At 43.6% G+C, this 21734-nt stretch overlaps 1 protein-coding gene across 4 annotated transcripts in view; it reads right to left on the bottom strand.

Moving 5' to 3' along the window:
* SLC24A2 (solute carrier family 24 member 2) overlaps positions 1 to 21734 on the bottom strand; it is a 252875-nt gene that overhangs the window by 40740 nt on the left and 190401 nt on the right. For all 4 annotated transcript variants that reach the window (XM_067041427.1, XM_067041429.1, XM_059071138.2 and 1 more), the window contains 2 exons: positions 12503 to 12601; positions 9062 to 9180 (listed from right to left, as the gene is read on the bottom strand). In XM_067041427.1, coding sequence (XP_066897528.1) covers positions 9062 to 9180; positions 12503 to 12601 — 218 coding nt within the window. The remainder of the gene's footprint in view (positions 1 to 9061; positions 9181 to 12502; positions 12602 to 21734) is intronic.

Genomic DNA, 21734 nt, shown 5'->3' with positions numbered 1-21734 from the left:
ATTTTGAGTGCAAACTCAGAGTTCTGGGATGGGTCAGCTAAGGGCTCTAGGGACAACTTCATTTGCCATTTGCCTTTCCTCTTTGAAAACGGAATAAAACCAGGAGAGCCAGGAAGAAAAACTGTTAGACACAATGATGGAAGACCAGAGTCATGTTTGGAAAAATTCAGTTACTCAACTCTAAGATGAATCCTTACTGATTATTATGGACAGAGTGTTTGTGTCCCTCCAAAATTCATACGCTGAAGCCCTAACCCTCAGCGTGGGTGTATTTGGAGATGGGGCTTCTACGGAAGTAATTAAGGTTAAATGACGTCATAAGAGTAAGCCCCTGGTCTGATAGGATTAGTGTCCTTGTGAGAACAGGCACCAGAGAGCACTCCCCTGCTCCTTTCTCTCTCCACCCACACCTTTTTCTGTAGGAAAGGCTCTGCGAGGACAGAGAGAGAAGACAACCAACTGCAAGCCAGAAGGAGAGCCCTTGCCTGAAACTGAATTGGCCGAAACCTTGATCTTAGACTTCCAGCTTCCAGGACTGTAAGAAAACAAATTTCTGTTGTTTAAACTACCCGGTCTGTGATTTTTTTGTTATGGCAGCCTGAGTGGACTTATACACACTACCCATATGGATATTTATCTTTTAAAAATATCTTATTTTTGAATCCTTTTGTTTTTTTGGCTTTGAAAATAAAGTGTTCACTTGCTATAATTTATTTTTAAATCACCCTTTCACCCATTCTTTACTGAGTCTTTGAGAAATCTCTTTATTTTTGTTCTCTGAGTTTCTCAATGTGCATTATTTACCAATATCCTTCATCTCTCAACTCCGTTTTTATCTCGGTCAGTCAAAAAGCATCTCTTTTTGGAAGGCAGCACCATCTGAGACATCTGTATTGCCTTCTGTGTGGATATCCTGAACCAACAGAGCTAACATTTATGTAGCACACAGATTTTTTAAAAAGTGATTAATCTCTGCCTGTCTAGCAGTAGGAAATAATTCCCCCCCCCTCAAACTATTACCTTATGGTTTTACATATAGATGAAAAAAAATCTAGCATCAAGAACTTAGCATATTAAATATAAAATGATAAGGTTTCACTCAGCAGTGGCAACCTGAAAAAACTTCATCTGCTTCCCCATGACTTTGAATTGAAACCAAGATTTCAAAATATTTTGCTGTGAGTGATGAAGCTGTTTGGACCTAAGTTTTTCAAGAAGCCAAGAAACCATTTTATATTAATTTAAAATGGCTTGTGGAGTCTGATGAAATGCAATTACATTCCTTCACTTTTCATTTTGCCCAAATAATTCTGAGGTGTAACCTACGGACAGATGGATTTCTTTCTGTATTGCTATTTTAAACTGGTTTTTGTATAGTTTTCATGGGCTTCGTAAATCCTGCTGATACAAATCATAAAAGATTCGTCAACATAAAAGCTACAATTCAAAAGTCATTCTCATTGTTTTATCAACTGGATTACAATTACTCATGGGAACAGCAATATTAAGGTTGGTATTTTTTTCAGGGTGTCAATGGAATTTTTTCCTTTTTATTAATAGTCAGCTCTTAATGTATCTTGTGTGAATAATTAATAGACTTTCTTCAAACTACTTCAGAAAACACAATGACAAATGGTGTTATTAAGAGTAAGATTCTAAGTGAAGTTATAATTCTCTGTCAATGTTCAAATTTAGGCAGAAACCCAAGAGTCAGATCTATTTCATTTTCAAGTGTGGTCAAAAGGCCTCTGAGTGCCTCTTAAGCAGTTGGTAAATATTGTACAGGTCATCAGATATAGGAACTAGATCTCAACTTTTCCTTAAAAAATATATGTATAGATTGAAAGGAAAAAATGTTATATCCTCTAGAAATGGAACCCATGTACTAAGGCCTGGTAGGTAAAACACTGTAATTTTTGCTTTTTTCTATAGTTTGTATTAGCTTTTCTCAGATACTAATAAGTTTCTTGGCTTGGACCTTGCAAACTCCAGTCTGATGAAGAATCTTTGGATATTGTTTTTCTTTCACAAGAGAAAGGCCTTGCCCTCTCTCCCCAGTACTTCCCTTGTGCTCTGGCTGTGTTAGATACAGAGGTCCAGCCCCACTTTCCACTATTTTCTACTTTCCTCCATTTCTTGAGTGCCAGAATCCTCTTATGCTTCACCAATGTTCCAAGAGATTGAATAATCTCATCAATAGTGGGAAATTCGGTCCTTAGCTGTTTTTAAACTTTCAAAATGGTGGATCTGGCTATTCCACCTTAATCATTTAGAAGAGATACTTGCTCTTTGAGTAACAGGAAGATGTGAGGTTCAAAAGGCCTCTATTAAAACTTATTACTGATAAGAAAGTAAATGTTTACTAAATAAAGGTAATATTTTAGGAAGAAAGACATCATATGGATTCTAGGTCCCATCTGCTTGGATAATCTTGGAAATATTATCAGAGCTAATGTTTTGGACCAATGTTTATTATGAAGTCTTTCTGTGGAGCTTTAAAATCATAGCTATAACTTTAAATGACAACAATAATCCAAAACAAACTGCTGTCTTTGACAACAATGCTTTTTTACCACCCTCAGAGATGCACATTTAATAGTAGAGAAATATCTTTGTGCATTTTATTTTATTTTTCTTAAGAGAAATCTAAGCTTACAATCACATCCATCATCTTTCTCTACTCATCCTTTACTTAGTCACATAATACCCAAATATTTTTATCAGCACTATGACAGCAGATCTTAAAAACCATACTGAGTTTAGGTGAAGACGAATGCTAGACTGGGGAGAAATAAGTCAGGGTTGAAATCCCAAAGGGAGAAAGGAAGGGTTTAATATAGCAAGATGATATTTAAGTTGTAAAATAAGAGAAAAAGAAAAAAGTCTGCATTTTATACATTTTCTATCTATCATCTATCTATCTATCAGTACATCTATGTTTGTGTGAGTATATGTGTGTGTGTGTATACACACATACACACACGCACATACATATTCTTTTTTCCTAGGAATGTGATTACCTTAAATAAGTCTGTTTGCCCACTGGTGCATCTGGGCAACTCTTAAAAAAAGCAAAGACAATCTGGATTTCCCTAAGGACAGAGAGAAGTCTCAGAGGTGAAATGAAATAAAAGCTGCAACATATAAAAAGCATAATACAAGAAAAAAAAGTTAGATTTTCACATTTCAGAATCTAAGCAATTTGCAAGGCATTTCCCCTCCTACCCTTTCACTGTGTGCGTGTATGTAAGCGTTTGGATGTGTTGTGTCTGGAGGACTGTGGCGCAGCAAGGCGGGCAGCTTCCCTGAGCAAGCCGGCCACATGCAATCACCTGGTTGTTGTCTAGACTGGCAAAATTAAAATGTAAGAAAATGCTGGGTTCTGAGTGGGAGAGAGTATATCTTAGAATTGTTTTTCAAACCTGGATAAATTTCCAACGTTGAAAATTTAGAAGGTTGGTAAATTATCAGTGACAGCTCAAGTCAGTTCTGTTAGAATTGACAGCATTTTGTTAGCAGGTATTGGGAGAAGATAATTAGCACTAAGCTGTTCGAAAAGTCAAATTATTTCTTGGTTCTACAAAATATACAAAGGAAGCAGAAAACCTCCTGCAAAGGGGCTTCCTTGGTAAGAGAGAATATTTTAAAGTGCTCTTCATTGCCAGTGTAAAGTCTGGACAGAAGGAAGGTCTCAGAACTGAGGTGTCAGTGTAAAATTAGTTCATTGCTAAACAGGGTTTTGAAAACAGCAGGTTAATTACACGAGACAGGTTAAACACTCAGGAGAGTATCAGCAGTGAGTGTGTGGTGTGTGGGGCTCATCATTTCCATTAATAAAGTCGAGATGCACACCTCATTCCTCCTGGAGCCTGATAAAAATACAGCTGGGAAAGAAAGAAAACCAATACAATAAAAAGGCATTGAATCTTTTTCTGTGAAGTTGTGCTTTGGGTGGCCTGAGTGTCCTGATTTCACACCTTTTTTTCTGACTCTGGAATCACAGCCTTAATTTACCATGTTACCCAGTTTTTCCAGCCTTGAAACTCAAGCATCACCCACAACTGCTTTTTCTTGTTCACACTCTGTGACCAATTTATTACCAAAGGGTCTCAATTCTGCCTCAGAAACACCTCTCACATCCAGCCACTGTCACCCCTGCCACAGCCAATACTTGGTCTGAGGCCTTGTCATCTGGGCTACCTAACAGCCATTTTCAAACAGTTTTACTAAGTACTGCTAATAATAGCAAACACCTATGCAGTGCTTACCATGTGCCAAGAACTGTTCTACGAGCTTTCGAGTCTCACAATAATGCTATGAAATAGGTTACTATTCCTGTTTCAGAGAGAAGGAAGATGAGAACAGAGAGGTTAAGTAACTTGTCCAAAGTCACACAGCTGGTAAGTGGCAGATCTGGGATTTGAACTCTGTCTTCAATTTGTGGTCTGTCTTCAGAGACTCTACTCTTAAAGAACTAATGCATACTGTTTCTACTCTTAAAGGACTAACGCATACTGTTTCTGTTTTAATTTAACCCATTATTATTTTTAGTTGTTGCATTTTTTGGAATAGATAAAACAGTTAACTCATTCAAAATTCAAAAGCTACAGGAGGCTACATACTGAAAGACGTGTGCAGAAGGCTACCTCCCACCCTGGTTCCCTACCACATGCCCCTGTCCTGCAGGTAATCAGCATGACCAGTTCCTTCAATAGCATCCAAAGCAAATGTTTATATGTTACTATGTTATTTTCCTCCTTTTTTTCCTCTTACACAGACAGAGTATATTGGATGTAATTTGGCACGTTGCCTTTCCCACTAAACAACATATATTGAAGATCATTCCATATAAGTGCATGAAGAGCTTCCTCATTATTTTTTTCTTTTCTCTTTTTTTTTGGTAAGACTGCAGATGGTTGAAATGAGGGGTGGGCAAACTTTTCCTGTAAAGGGCCAGATAGTAAATATTTTAGGTTTTATGGGCTTGATGGTCTCTGTCACATATGCTACTGCTGCCTTCTTTTTTTAAACCTTCAAGAATATAAAAACATCCTTATCTGATAGGTTGTACAAAAAAAGGCTACAGGCCGGATTTGGCCACAGATCATAGTTTGCTGATCTTTGAACCAAACAGGCTCTTACCTCGCCGCCCTGCATCCTGTCCTCCCTCACTCTGGCCCCTTCTTGACCACTCAGAAAGAGCTCTCTTCTTATCACATAAATCCAAAGCTGCCACTGCTCCCTTTAAACCCTCCATGCCTCTCCACTCCCAGCAGGTGGAGGTCCAGACTGCTGAGCAGTGCCTACAATGCCCTTCCTGACCCCTGTGCCTCTCCTCCCCTCCCTGTCTACTGCTCTGGTCCAGGCCACTATCAGCTCTGCCTCAACTCCTGCAGCGACCCCTTTGTCCCACCACTACTACACGATCTTCTGTCGCAAATCCACTCTCTACACCCCAGTGCAGCCCCTTGGATCGTTTACAAGTGCAAATCACATCTGGGAACCTCTGACAGCTTGTTGCTGCCCTAGAATGAAGTCAACTTCTATATCATGGTCTACAAGGCAGGCCAGCTCCACTTGGCCCTCCTGTTGGACCTCACTGCCACCATCATCCCTCCCTCCACTCGCCACTCTCCAGCCACAGTGACTTTTCTGTTCCTCCAACAAGCCGAGCTCATCTCTGCCTCTGTGGGTGCTGTTCCCTTGACTGACCTGTTCTTAAAGTTCAGCCTCCATTCAAATGCTGTTTCCTTAGTGAAGCTTTCCCTCACCTTCCAACCTAAAAGGGCCCCTCCACCCTTGCCCTCCACTGAGTCACCAGATTTTATTTTCTTCATGGTCCTATGACTGTCTATAATTATACCTTGGTTTACATTAGCAGGCTCTCTGCTTTGCTAGGATGGGTGGGCATCTCCAGTGCCCAGCACATTGCCTGACACACATTAGATGAACACTGAAAATTTTCTGATTCAACATTGGAAGAATTTCAGCCCAATTTACTTTTCCTAGTGGATTTCTCCTCACTTCTCACCTTATATTTCAGTCTTCAGTTCCCCCTGGCTTTCTCAACCAATTACTACACAGGAATCTCCCTCCTAAGTGAACATGTTGTCATCTCGGTCATCTCCTCCTTCTTTGAGCCACAGACTCCTACTTACCCATCAATACCCAGCTCAAATGTTACCTCTTCTAGGAAGTTTTTACACTCTCCCTTGCCAGGGTCAATTTCTTCCTCTGGCAGGCTCCCAGAGCACTTTGTATAGACCTCCCTGATCATACTGGGCCATAATGATTTCCCTACCACAGATGTTTTTTAATTTACTTATCATACCCTGAATACTCTCAAATTTATATATATATATATATATATATATATATATATATATATATATATGTTTCATTTTCATTTTATCTACAATAAGCATTTTACCTATAGGGAAAGGACACTTCGGATGCTGTTTATATAAGTAGGTATGAACACATAATAAGATAAATAGCATCATTTAGCTCCGTGCTATGTGCTTTATGTATACTATCTCATTTAACTCTCCTAATATCCCTAATGAGGCAGGTACTATGGTTATCCGTACTTTGCAGATAAGAAAACTAAAGCGAGGTTGGGTAACTCACTCCTGGTGGATCTGGAATTCACTGCCAGGCTGTCCTGCAGGCAGCTGGTGGCCTGGCTCTTTGAAGGTCTGTGTGCCCTTGAGCTCTCAGTGTATCAGGATGGTGCCCAAATCTGCCCTCTTACCCTGCGTGAGACCCAGGACACAGCTCTGCTCAGAGAGGGGTCAGTTGGGACTCTGTCACTCCCCTGCAGCAAGGTGCCCTGTGTCGGGGGCACAGATGTCCCTCTGCCAGCTAGATGGAGAGGCACGATGATAAGGTTGCCCTCTGCACACCTGTGACTGTGCCCTCCCCAAGGGCAGCCAGGTATCCTTGGGGCCTGTTTCCTGCTGCCACATGCTGCTTATCCATGTGGACATAAGCTGCTCTGCCAGCTCACCCTTGAGCTAATACGAAGGGACTGCAGGGCTCTGAGCTAATACGAAGGGACTGCAGGGCTCTAGGCAGGAGAGTGGGAGCCCAGAAGGCAGAGGAGACAAGGGCAAAAGGAGCTGCCATTTCTCTATCTTGTCCTTTAGCCATTTCCCCCCTTCTGCCCCAGCTTTACTGAGGTATAATCGACAAATAAAAATTTTTCTCTTTAAGGTATACAACATGATGATTTGATATACGTATACCTTGTGAAAAGCACAGCAAAGGAAACAACAAATGAAAAGGCAGCCTATGGAATGGGAGAAAATATTTGCAAATCATATACCTGATAAGGAGTTAATATCCAAAATATATAAGGAACTCAAACAACTCAATAGCAAACAATGAATAACCTGATGACAAAATGGGCAAAGGGGCTTCCCTGGTGGTCCAGTGGTTAAGAATCTGCCTTCCAATGCAGGGGACACGGGTTGGATCCCTGGCCAGGGAACTAAGATCCCACATGCCGCGGGGCAACTAAGCCCGTGCACCGCAACTATTGAGCCCACGCGCCACAACTAGAGAGCCCACGCGTCACAACAAAGATCCCTCGTGCCCTACTAAGATCTGATGCAGCCAAATAAATACATAAACAAACAAATAAATATTTTTTTTAAAAAGGGCAAAGGACCTGAATAGATATTTTTCCAAACAAGATGTACAAATGGCCAACAGGTATATGAAAAGATGCTTGACATCTTTATCCTTTCCTTTAAACAAAGAAACTTTCCTTGCACCTTTCTTTAGGGAATAAAGGGAACAGGCAACAATGAGCAAGTGTTTGTCTAAGACGTACAGACTTCCTCTGCTGCAGAGTGTATCCCGGTGTAAAGGAGAAGAGAGTGCTGGAATGGATTTGCTGTAGTCTGGCTTCATTATCAGCTCATCAGGAAAATTCTGCCTAGAGAAGTGAGTCACAAACTTGAGGGCAATGCTACTCAAAGTCTGGTTCTTGTACCAGCGGCATCAGAATCACCTTGGATCTCAGGAGAATCACAGACTCTGGGCCCTACTCCAGACCTGACAAATCAGACCCTGAATTGTAACATGATCCCCCAGGAAATTCCTAAGCACATTAAAGTTTGAGAAACACTGACCGAGGGTGACTGATTAAAATGTGAGTTTAGGGCTCTATGCCTTAGAAATGCTGATTCACTTGAGGAGGGTGAGATCCAGAAATCTAACAGGCACCACCTACTTTTTTGAGCAACTGTGGCCTAGAGGCAGTGCTGCTTGGTGGAAATAGTACAGATACTATATTTAGACAGTCTAGAGATCAAATCTCATTTCTAATAGCTACAAACTAAGTAATCCTGAATAACTACTTCATCCTGTTAAGCTTTAGCTTCCTCAGCTATAAAATGGAGATATTAAATGTCTATATCTTCAGCTGGATGGTTTAAAGCACCTACCACCAAAGCTGTGGCACATAGTATGTATAAATGTTAAATATTATAGCCATTAGATCAAACAGCTATCTAATGGTTGCAACATTGAATGGTGGACTGGGCCAGAGTACTGATTAATTTCAACTGAAGGGACAGGGAAGGCCAAAGGGGGCTAACCAAGGTGCAATGGCTGTGGCTTCTCTGTTACTTAACCTTGGCCCTAAAGACAGAGAAAGGATTAGACTGCAGCAGTGATCAAACTTTATCATCTACTAAGAATCACCAGGGAAGGGAGTTAAAATGCTGATTCCTGGGTGCTGCTTCTCAAAGATTCTGTTTCATCGGGTCTGGGATATGGGCTAGGGATCTGCATTTTTATCCCAGGAGATTTGATGCATGAGTCCTCCAATCTCACCCTGAGAAATAGTGGCTTAGAGAATATGTGTACTTGTTGGATAAAGGAAGAGCCTGACGCATGTGGTGCCCTGGCTGGTACTGGGAAATATACACAAGGATGGATGACTCCACCCCAGCTGGGAGCTGGGGCCTCGAAGGAGAACATAAGTCTGTGCTGCTGTGCTAGAATATTGACACAAACAGCGGCTCGGAAGAGCAGTGGAAAAGAGGCATACCTGGGCTTCCGCAGCTTCAATGCTGTGGGAGAGATTTCCATTTTGTACAGGTTCCGAACCATCACTGGATGGTGTCACCTCCACTTCTGTGCTGGTGCTGTTTGGGAGCTCGATTTTTTCTGTGACATAAATCAGACACATACAAAGAAAGCAAATGGAGTCAAGTAGGGGTAAGAGCCATATAGAGAAGACACCCTATACTGGGCCAAGGGAGAAGGTAGTGGTCTCTGAGGGGTGATAAGGCCCAGGGCTGAGGTTGTGTCAGATGGCAAAGGATTTCTACCCTTCTCCCCCATGCCTTTTAGTGTACTCAGCCCTCCTCCTCTCTTTAATAGCTCTCTGGCATCCCCTCTGGTCTGATGTCTGATCTTGAGTGCCCTATCAACTCCTGGGGTATGCATTCTCTAGACTAGGCAAACTGACCAACTCGCCATTCAAGAACATGAGCATGGACATTTTTATACCAAAAGCCAATCTACACACTAACTATTTATACCCAGGACCACATCTCTCAGATATTTTTTATAGCAGGATCTTTTCTTTTGTATCACATTCCAGAAAGGATATTTATTAGCTGTGGCCTCAGAAGACTTGGGTCCTAGGCTCTGCTCTGCCACCATCGGGCTGTCACCTCGGGCAAGTCCTCTTCTTCCTCTGGGCTTTAGGAACCTTATCTAAGGTTCCTAATGAGATTAGGGGAATCAACTGGGTGACCTCCAAGGCCCATTGCTTCCAGCTCTAATTCCCTCAGACTCAGTTAGTAGACAACTCTGCCAGCGTGTAGGTGCCATGCGTAGGGCAAACCTGGGAACCCGGCCTTCTCGAAATGCCTGGAGAATGCTACTTAGAACATTCCACACCTGGGCATCCTATTGCAGGCCAGGCAAGAGCAGGGTGCTGAACAAGTAACCATTCCTGAACGAGAGGCGACATTTGGCTAGAGTGACTCCCGGGTAATGGTTGAGCACTGGGGACCCGTGGACACTGGGCATCTCAGACAGGCCTGGGTTCACACTCTGATTCTGCTACTTGTGCTGTGGGACCTTTAGCAAGTGACTTAACTCCTCTGAGATTCGGCTTCCTCATCTGTAAAATCGGGGTGACGATGACAATAGAACCACCACTGCTGCTATGACTAACAACAATACGATCAAAGGGTACGCTGATAAAGATTACATAAGAAAATGAATCCAAAGTTCTCAGCACAGTGCCTGGTACAGAGTGAGCAAACAAGAAATAGAAACTATTGGGATCCTCATTACAGCACCTGCCTTGCACTAGAAGATTTGCTTTCAGGGCTCAGAGGAACACCTGCAGGTGATCAGTGATCAGGCACCACTGAGGTTTTTTGCCATGATTTCAGTGACAGGGAAATAAAAAGGGTTCCTAGGCCCTCTGGATGTGCTGGGTCAAGTCTTGGATTTCAGGAGACAATGAAGCTGTGTGGTTCAGTGTCAGCGTTGCCAGGAATACCAGAATGCTCATCAGTATCAGATATGGGCAGTCTCAGGCTGCTCATAGAGTATCAGAGTATTTCTAGCAACTTCAGAAAAACTAAACATTTTTATCACTGGTAAACTCTCACTGGAAAATAATTTGAGAGTTACATAAAAACTGTTGGGTTTGAAGGAGCCAAATTTTGGAAGTCATAGGGAAATATTTATGTTTACGTATTTAGTGGTAGAATACAGAGGCATAGATATATTTAAATATAGAAAGCCACTGAAACTCAAACTTATTTTATCGTTCCATGTTTTCAGTCATGATGACGTTATCTTAATGATGTTCTGCTGTGTGTGACTGTGTGTTTTTCCTGGTATACTTGGTTTAGTTATTTAAACTAAAAAGTACTAAGTACCTTGGGAAATATTAAAATTGTGTTTATAGGGTGTCTGTTGGCTGAAGTGATACAACTTTAGGATTGGCCTTCAATGGCCAGACAACACAGGAGGCTGGGTCCCAAAGTAGAGTTAAGATGTCCAAGAACAGACATGAACAGATGAGAAGAAGCAACCTCCCAGGCGTGACAGTTAGCATTTTAGCTTATTTCCTTTAAGTTTTTCTTTTCATACCCAGTAGAATCTTTTTTTTTTTTTTTTTTTTTTTGTGGTACGCGGGCCTCTCACTGTTGTGGCCTCTCCCGTTGCAGAGCACAGGCTCCAGACGCGCAGGCTCAGCGGCCATGGCTCACGGGCCCAGCCGCTCCGCAGCACGTGGGATCCTCCCGGACCGGGGCACGAACCTGTGTCCCCTGCATCAGCAGGCGAACTCTCAACCACTGTGCCACCAGGGGAGCCCTACCCAGTAGAATCTTGACTGTTTCTTGGCCAAATAGTTTCCCTGAGCTAGAAGTCAGGATAACAGGAGAGGCAGAAACTCTTCTAAGGAATGTCATATATTTCGGGTGCAACACTGTTGAATTTTGTCTGCAGCAAATTTTAGTTTCTTGGGCAATAGTATTGTGTATCGCATAGTTCCAGATTAGGGTAAATTTAGTCTGAATTTAGAAATAAAGAGCTACGTGAGAGTCACAGACTGGAGATGAGGAACATTACATTCCAAGTTAAAATGAGATGGCTGAATGTCATAATCTGGTCACACAGGAACTCAGAAAAGGTCAACCACGAGAGACCTGGGTGAGTACTGCTAAATTCTTAAGAAAGGAAAGGCAGGGTCATCTTGTAGGAACCCTGCCACTCAGTTCAGGAGTGACCAAGTGAACGATTGGGTAATTTACTGGGGGTGCTGCAGGCATTGTCACAGGTATAAAGTCTGGCTACCAGGCAAGAATTTCAGAAGGGGTACTCTCACCTTTTGTTAAGCATTAAAGTGACAGGTCTATATGACTTCTTTATGTGTAATCCCTGAAATGAAGTGACTTTCTACCCTTCAGTGGAGATGCCTGGCTAGGAGCTGGTATAACTTTGCTTATTTTTAAATTTTTATTTATTTAACATTTTTATTTATTTATTTTGGTTCCTCAGAGAATCATTTCACTCTTTTTTTTTTTTTTTTTTTTTTTTTGTGCGGTACGCGGGCCTCTCACTGTTGTGGCCTCTCCCGTTGCGAAGCACAGGCTCCGGACGCGCAGACTCAGCGGCCATGGCTCACGGGCCCAGCCGCTCCGCGGCATGTGGGATCCTCCCGGACCGGGGCACGAACCCACGTCCCCTGCATCGGCAGGCGGACTCTCAACCACTGCGCCACCAGGGAAGCCCCCATTACACTCTTTTTAAAGTTCCCCTGGGGGTAGGTGATATATTGTGTCTATTCATGCCCTGTACCCATGAGGGGGAAGTGGGGCTCTTCCTGACACTCAGGAAAGGGCTGAGTTGCAGGGTTCTGTGTCTGCACTGAGTTGGGGTGTCCACACTGGGTCCTGTCTCTGCCCCCCTCCACGTACTTCAGGGAAGGCACGGGATGGAAGTCTCCCGGACTCACCCACATGATTAGCAGCCCCATTCTGCCTCTCGTTCTCATCCACTTGACATTTTTTCTTGGCGATCTTGTGGAGAATTGAAGCCTTTTCTCTGAACCTCCCTGAAGCAAGAGAAAGCAACGGAAAGGAGACAGGGTGAGAAGGAAGATAAAGACAGAGGCTTGTGGCAAACGGCGAAGCGCTGGTGAAGCAGGCATGTTGCTTCCTCAGCTATGGGGCCGGTCATCAGCAACCACTCCTTTCTGCCCAGCCCAAAGGCCCTATGACCTGCAAGAAGGGTACTTTCTTACGTTGTGATTCTTCAGCCCAATTCTCTATCTGAGAATCTCAAGCTGCCGGATCACAGATGAAAGGTGACCTCTTCCCTCCCTCCCAACTGCTTACAAAAAATGAAAGCACCAATCATCACCCAAATGCCCTCTACTGCTGAGGTCCGAAACAGGTCTAGAGAAACAGAACTGCTCTGGAGGCATAGCCGTGTCTCTGGAATTATACGCTTATCCCAGAACTGGCTTTTGACCATGGAAAGCCAAGCCCAGGGGTCCTTTGATTTGACTTTGGTTTTCAAACATTTATCTTAATTAACACTGCAATTTCTATAGGAGTTGGGAATGCATCACAGCTTTTCGAATTAGCTGAGTCAGCTTCAATTAAAGCATCAGGGAGGCAACTGATTCCAGTTGGGGATTTAGGGTAAAGGATGAGCAACTAAGCACAGCAAGTAATGTCTGTTGGTGAAGAGACGCTTAGGGAAAGGTGTTGGAAAAAATACCATTTTCAAAATAATCATTTTAAACAGCTGTACCACAAAAATAATGTTTCATTTCTTCTCCATTACTGACATAATTAATGGGTAAATGCATGCAACAAGCACAGAAAAAAAGCATGCAAGAGTGTAGAGATTACTTTATGTGAAACATAGCACATTTTTCTTTCTCTTAATCCTTGATTTTTTTCCCCCTGGGAACGTTCAAGGTACAAAGGAGCCTCATTTTAAACTGACTGATTATTGCTTAGATTCAGATATGATGAGTCTCTGAAAATATCACAACTCCTACAATTTTCCCACTAGGCATTGGGGGTTGGCTGGGTTCTCTAGCAGCATATTAGCAGAGGAGCTCATTCTACTTTTCTAGTTAGACCAAAACCAAACCAAATCAAAACCCCAAAATGTTTCTCTTGGAGAGCCTGTCCTCCTAGGATGGGGCATGGCAGGTTGGCATCTGCACCCCACCCCTCTTTGTGAATGGAAATCCTGGGGAGTGGTCATAGAGGTTACTTGTGTGCCTGGCTGGGGATGACAGAAGCTGTAAACTAGAGTGGGACCAGTTGACTTCAATGGTGAAAATGATGGGGGACAGAGCCCCTTCTGCTTGCAAGCTCCATTAGCCTTAAATCTAGATGCCTGCTACCATAAAGGTAGCCTCTGGCAGGTGAGTACCTTAGTCTAGGTAATGAATGTGCCCTTCCGGGCACACCCTCCAAGGAAGCAGGAAGAGGAACATTACGCAGAGAAAAGTGGGTCAGTATGTGGCTTGGGCTTCATAAGGAATGAGATGGGCATGATGTCCATCCTTGATGGATGTTGAAGGTCAGTATTAGGTTCCCCACGGTGGAAGGTAATTTGAATTTGGTTATTTCTGTTTAATCTCCAAGGAAAACTCGGGGAAGAAAAGAGGAAAGGAAAGAAGTCTGGGGACTAGAAGGAGGAGGTAAAAGGGAAGAAGGAAAAAAAAAGAAAAGAAAAAAAAAGGAGAGAAAAAGAAGGAATTCAAGAAGGAGGAAATAGGCAGGAAGCTGGGATTGTCTGGAGGTTGCCAGGCAGCATGGATGCAAGACACATTCCTGGCTGCCAAATCTAGTCTTATTTGGGGAGTAGATAGATGGATAATGAAGAGTGATTGTCAGCATTGGGCAGCCTGAAGCCTAAAGAGGGGTACTTCTTATGGAAGACGACCCTAAGAAGTCCTCAAATCATCTGCTGAAAAGGCAAGAAGAGGAAAAGGGAGGTTCTAAAACTTTATAGAAGGTGATGATTCTAGTAATAATGCCACTCTGTGGATCTGGGGTCTGTCTTTGGACTTAGAACATTCTGCAGCTCTATGATCAACAACTGCTATTTAAAAATTATATGTAAAATAATAATAAAGCAAGAGAGCATTCAGAAGAGGAAACAAATAAGCCTGGGGAAATAAAACTTGAAGTAATACAATCCAAGTAATGCCCCAAAGTCATGAAACATGGCAGAGAAAAATATTTGATAGAAACCAGTTAATCACATGTTGTGTGTGATTCCAAGGATCTTTTCAGAGCTCAGATGAACGCCAGAGAGAAATGACAACAGAAGGGGCCCCAAAGCATGGAAGGGTTTGGCCACTCCCTATGCCAGGAAACACCTTTCATAACAGTGTTGGCCACTGTCACTCGTGGGCTGGTTTCCCCAAATTCTCTAAAGGAGGAGTGGGAGGACAGGGTAGGGAAATGATTCTAGAATTGGGATTTCATAGGTTCTCAAACATTTTCACAGACCAGCAAGGGTTTTCTAGACTGTGTGTCACCCGTTTTCCCACTGCAGGAGCACCTCAGATTTTCTGGGCTATGGAAAAATGGGAGGGATAGACCTTACTTGTTTTCTCTTGGGGTTCAGCCCTTGGGCAGCAAGGCAAAGCTGCAGAGGCTGCCTGGGGAGCAGCTCTTGTCCACCCACCCCTTCAACTTCTTTAATACAACTTCTGCCCCAATTTGCAGGACCTGGCAGTCAGTCGTTCTGCCTTGTGAGTGCTGACAATGGCTGCTCCAAGGCCTAAAAGGATTTTCCGAGATTAGTTTCTAGAAAAGCAGCACACAGAACAGGTGAAGGCCCACCTTTAGAATTTAGCACACAGGGGAATTCCTTGAGGGGGTGGTGTAGAGCCTCGCCAGCAAGGCATCCTCATCCCAGTTCAGTGGACACCCCTGGGATCACCACAGGGCACCTTTTGAGAAAAGCTGTGAGGACCATGCTGACAGGACAAGAGTGAGCACAGAACATGTGATTCTCAAAGGGACCCTCTGTGTTTGGGGGCAGGAAGACCTGGCACCTTCAGGACCTCTTCAGCCTGAAGACACAAGCTGGGAGAACGCCTTGCAGGATGCGTGTGTGTTGGGGGACAGCACGGTATTGTGGTTAAAAGGATGTGATTTTGTGGCAGCTAGGCCTGGGCTTAAGCCCCGCCTCTCTCACTGGCTCTGCTGGCTGAGAACTGGTAAATACATGAATGTTTCTGAGCTTCAGTTTTCCCATCTGTTGAATAGGGATGTTAACAACTGACTCCTGAGCTAAATGCAAGGCTTAAGTGAGAAAATATGTGTAAAGGACTGATCACAGCACCTGGCATTAGCAGAACTCTGTAAATAAGAGGAAAAAGAAAAACCAACAGACAGCCCAGGGGCAAGGGTGACATGGCCCTGAATTGCTTTAGAGCAGCTGTCCCCAACCTTTCTGGCACCAGGGACCGGTTTCATGGAAGACAATTTTTCCATAGACAGGAGCGGGTGGCGGTGGAGGGCTCAGGCGGTAATGAGAGCGATGGAGAGCAGCAGATGAAGCTCTGCTCACTCTCCCGCTGACCACCTCCTGCTGTGCGGCCCAGGGGGTGGGGGACCCCTGCTTTAGAGGAATCCTTGGCATCATCTCTTCTCTCAATCCACACAGGCGGGACTGGAGAATTAGCTGCATCTGACCCGACAGTGTAAGCATCAGGGGCCTTGTCGGATTGGTGTTTAGTTTTCAGTGAGTCCTCCAAAGTCAGTTCCAAAACCAATTAGGAGAAGGATCACTTTATACTTTCCCGAAATTAAGAAGGTCAAGGTGAGGGAGCTGGCCCTCTGTGTTTTAGATACCTTTGTGATCTTAAAATGAAAAGATAGTGATCAGCTTTCTCCCATTACCTGTGAGGACAGAGTACAGGGAAGGACTATTGGTGTTGCACAGTGGATCCGGGGTGGCTCAAAAGAGCTTCCTGATGCACAAGGGCTTTACCTCCTCTGTGTCTCAGGCTCAGAATTTTAAAATGGGCATAATAAATAGAACACCCAGTTCATACAGTTGCTGGAAGACTTAATGGTTTGATACACAGCAGGTGTTTAGATGGTCCTGACATACAGTAAGTTACTCAGAAAGTGTTATTATTATGGAAGTGAATGCAGGACCTTCACCCCAACTGAAAATAAAAAGCTTGATAGTTAAAAATAGAATGGAAGCTTAGCAGCCACCGGTGCAAGAGACCTTGGCAGTAAAGGCACTGCTTCCATAGACTATTTTAGGCATGGATTCCACGTTGGCATAAGGGTTGACATGGACAGATCTAAGAAAAAACTGTAGCTCTGTGCCTGTGGATAAAGAAGACATTTTTGAGCACTTTTCAAGGTGAGAGAGGGAGTGATTTTTAACATTTTTTAAGGCAACTTAAAAATATATACCCTGCTGCAGTGTGAACCCTTAAAGTGTTGTATTTTTATACAGCGACAGATTATTTGTATACTTAAAATCGCAGAAATAGCAAATTCTGCTCAAATCATGAGGCACCTAGTACGTCAAAACCTAGTACACAATTTTAATATAGTTCAGCTGGCTCTGAAATTTGCAGAAGAATACCAGCTGAGTGTCCTCAGGGGACTGTGTGTTGAGGGGGTGTGGTAAGGAAGTGTGGGAGAAGATCAAAGCAGAAAGGCCTGTTATGAATAAGAACAAATTTTGGAAGAACAAAATTTGAGGAATCAGAATCTTCAACCAATCTCTCTGCCATAAAACAGAAGCTCTAAGCCGCTTCGCAAAATAACCTTTGGAACTTCTGTTTACTCAAAGAAAAAGCATTTTGCTTCTGTTTCTGCTGTTAATTAATGACAACAGCCCCTGGAAATTCCTTCACATCTTTCCCACCAAGTAATCAGCAGTGCTGGACGGGAACCCTTTGGGCTGGAGGTAAGGTTCCCTCCTGGCTGCCATGGAACATTCTAAGCACCAGAAACACAGAAGAGATAGGACCAGAGAGATTTATAGATGTAAAGGGAGTGGCCACACACACCTCGGTGAACAGGACTTAGTTTGGGAGAAGAAAAGGGAAAATGAAACAGGGGGGAAAACGTAGATAGTGTTTTAGAAATTATTTTTGTGTTTTCAGTTCTGCCTTTCCTGTCTCTGTCTTTGAAGTTTATGGCTTGGCTGGTAGCTTAAAAAGTAAAAGGGCACTGAACTTTCTTCCTGTTTATCCCGTCTTTTTGTCTGGAAGCAGAGACTCAGGTCAGGCAGCCAGGCCATCGTCACTCTGAGAAGGCATGCAATGGAACTGATGTGGCAAAGAGCAAACGCTGACCTTGGGGTCACCGTGGGTTCCTCTCTTTCTCTCACATCCCACATGTTATCCACCAGCAAATCTGGGGTGTCTACTTTCAGAATATTTCAGAATCTGACCACTTTCCCTCCCCAGCCCCTGGGCCGAGCAACAATGCTGCCGGCCTCCTGGCCTGTCTCCCTGCCACCTTTACCTCTCTGTCCCCCAGGCTGGTCTCAGTGATGAGAACACGCCACTCACTCCTCTGTGCAAAATCTTGCAGTGGCTCCTGAGGTCAAAGTGAAAGCCAAAGTCTTCCCAATGACCTGGAAAATTCTGTCCAGTGAAGCTCACCTCAACCGCCTCCCTCATCCCCTCCCCTTCTCCTAGGTTACTCTGCTCAAACACACTGGCCTCCTTGCTGTTCTGGAAAACACTGTGCACTCTCCCACCTCAGCGCCATGGCCTTTGCTGGTCCCTCTACCTGGAATGTTCTTCTCCCAGGGATCCACACGCTTCACTCTCTCAACTCCTTCAAGTACTCGTTCAGATGTCACCTTCTCACTAAGGCTGCTCTGAGCAGCCTATTTAAATTTGCAGCTTTTCTTTCCAGCATTTCTCATCCCCAGCTTATTTTCTCTAAAGTGTTTTTCACCACCTAATTTACTGTATCATTATTGCTGTCGATTATCTGCTGCTTCCCATTAGCAGCCAAGCTCCACAAGGGTAGGGATTTTCATCGGTTTTGTTCGCTGCCGTATCCCCAGCGCCCAGTGGGGCTCAATCAATCATTGTGTTTGTGGTTTCCTGGCAAGTTGATGAGGTTCTTACATGCTTCTCATTGGCTAATGACCCAAAGTAAATCCTTTCAAGTCCACCCAAGCCCAAGGCCCCAGTAGGGCTGAGGGTCTGTACATAGAGCCCCAGGAACTGTCCGAAGGTAAAGAGGAGAAATGGGCTGGACCAGGTGTTTATGCACCAGAGCTGGAAGGCAGAGGGGAACACCAGTCATCCTGCTCCTGCACTTCCCTCACCAGGCTGCCCAGGTGAGCACTGGAAGAGGAGGAAGATGGAAGAGGAGGCCCGGTGAGCACAGCAGAGAGCAGAGCACAGAGAGCTGGGCTTTGGCTTCTCCTTCTGTATGAAGATACTCCTCACTTGTCAAGGCCTAACTGAAGGACAGACCCGAAGTTTTTCTCGACTGATACACACACCCATCTTCCCAAGTGGAAATCCGCCCGCCGTTCTCATGGCACTTTGTACCCCTGTCACAGCCCTTACTTCAGTTTGCTGCCCACCTATCTGCTTTCCCCACCAGAGGGCAGGCTTCTCAGGAGCAGAGACCTTTCCGCCATCTGTGTATCTTTGTGTCCCTCAACAAGAGTCTTAGAATCGTGCTTGGCACGTCCCATGCAGTCATTGAGTTACAGTGAGGCTCTTGGTATATTAGCTTCCCTGGGAAGTCAGCTTTTTTTCCAAGTCAGTACAAGTCACAATCTTCTACTCTGCAAATATTAACCAAGCCTGTGCTATGAATCAGGCAACATTTGGTAATAAGATCCAGCTGGTGGGTGCCCTTGTACAGTTCACAGCCTGGAGCCAGAGAGACGAGAAACAAGGACTTAAGATTCATGCTCTGATGGTGTGGGCCTTCTCGGGAGGGCATGGAAACTCAGAGAATAGTGAAAGTTCTAAGACACAAGACACTACCTAGCAGCTTGAAGGAATAAACTCCTCTTGCATTCCACAAGCTGTCCTCATGAGGCAGCTTATTCACCTAATAGGATCTGACCTGATTTTTATTCTTAAAAGCAAAATATTAAAAATAATATTCTCATCCAGCACAAAAACACCAAGATCATAGAGTTTACTTACTTATTCTTAAATCTACTTTTGAGGTACAACCTCTAAATTACTTCCTCTAACTTTTGTGAAACATCATGTAAAACCACTTATTGTAAAATTACATTGGCAATAATGGAAATTAAGCAGGTATTGTAATAAAGTAGTTTGTAAAGTGTCTTTGTAAATATTTTGTGAATGGACCACATAATAAAGATGACGAATATAATTTAATTGTAGTTATATTTATAGATATAATCATAGGACTAGTTTTTGTAATTAATAAGAATATTTACATAATTGTATCTCAAGTGGTGGCCAAACCTGTCATATAATGAAATGAAGCAGGCTGATTTCCTTACTAAGGCTTTTAAAAATAATTTTCTGGGGCTTCCCTGGTGGCGCAGTGGTTGAGAATCCGCCTGCCGATGCAGGGGACACGGGTTCGTGCCCCGGTCCGGGAAGATCCCACATGCCGCGGAGCGGCTGGGCCCGTGAGCCATGGCCACTGAGCCTGCGCGTCCGGAGCCTGTGCTCCGCAACGGGAGAGGCCACAACAGTGAGAGGCCCGCATACCACAAAAAAAAAAAAAAAAAAAAAAAAAAAAAAAAAAAAAATAATTTTCTGTAACAATGACCTATGGAGTCACAAGTAAAGCACAGTTCTGTCTACATGTGAATTGGTTCTATAACATCTCTCCTAACGGGGTCACCTTATCATTGGAAATATGAGAGTGTCTTCCTAAATATTTTGGAAGATTTCCAATGTGTTTCAAAAGTTGGTATCTTAAAGGTTGAAATTTTGTCCTTTATCCCAATTTCCTGCCTTTTCAGGGACTCTGCCTAATCAGCCATCTTATCCTCAATCCTTCCCTTTCCCCTCAGTATATAATCATGCTTAAGTCTTTCAATGTGGCAACTTTTCTCTTGACTTCAGGTTTCCTGCGGGCACTGCTCTCTCTTGCCTTCTCTTCATGCACAAGCCTCTGGAAAGATCAGTCCCAAACTTCCATACATCATTTTCCTTCCTAGGAATCTGCTCTTCTGCTTGTATTTTCTGTTGGTGATTTCCTCACTCCCAGTGTTTTCCAGCCACCTTAGAGGTCTCCCTCTCCCCCATATCCAATTAGCTGCCAAGTCCTTTTGAGTCTACCTCTGAACACTTTAGATCTAACCTTTCCAGCCTGGATGTTGGTTACAGCTTCTTAATTGGTCTCCCAGCTTTTAATCACATTGCCAACCTGCCTCCTTCTAATTTACCCTTCATATGGCTGGGAATGCTCCACAGTTATTTTCTTGTCTTACTCCTTCTTAAGACTCTGCTTTAGGCATCTCATCTCTCAGGAAGCTTTTCCCGAGTCCCTTTCCTGGGCTGGCAAGGCACCTTGGTACTTTTCTCTATCACAGTGTTCTGATACTGATTCTGTCATGGCAGTTATCATAGAGCCTCAGAGGTGTTTTACTGACCCTCTCTCCAACTGGCCTGTGGGCCCCTCAAGGCAGGGATGCTGCTTTTCATCTGTCCCCCCAGTACTTACTTCTTAGGCTGGTCCTCAGTAAGTGTTTATGAATATAACATTAACACAAACAACAAAGGGAACCTTAGTGTGTGTGTGTGTGTGTGTGTGTGTGTGTGAGAGAGAGAGAGAGAGAGAGAGAGAGAGAGAGAGATGCTTGGAGTTCTTGCTGTATGCAAATCTATTTGAAGTTTACATTCTTTTCCAGGGGAGAGAAAGAAGGAAGATCCAGAAACACATCGCAGGAAACTCATCAGACTTTCTTCCCAGTTAATGTTGTGATTAAATCTCCAAAGTCTAATAGTGTTTACAATTAATATTTGTCTGTTTTGAGACTCTCTTAAAAAAAAAAAAAGATAACCTAATCAAGTTCAGGCAAAATCGGAATTTTACAAACCAAAAAACTCGCAACAGGTATCAGATAGCAAACTATGATGTTTCAGGCAAGGAGCCAATTTACTGACCTTAGTCGAGGCTGACATGGCTTGAGAGCTACTGTTCTTCATCATTTTGGGTCGCCTGTTTTATTATTTTAGGAACTTAATTTTCTGGACCTTTCTATCT

This window comes from Kogia breviceps, chromosome 8 (assembly GCF_026419965.1).
Source record: "Kogia breviceps isolate mKogBre1 chromosome 8, mKogBre1 haplotype 1, whole genome shotgun sequence".
Lineage (NCBI taxonomy): Eukaryota > Metazoa > Chordata > Mammalia > Artiodactyla > Physeteridae > Kogia > Kogia breviceps.
Note: the sequence above shows the minus strand (reverse complement) of the source record. Positions and strands in the feature narration are given on the sequence as shown.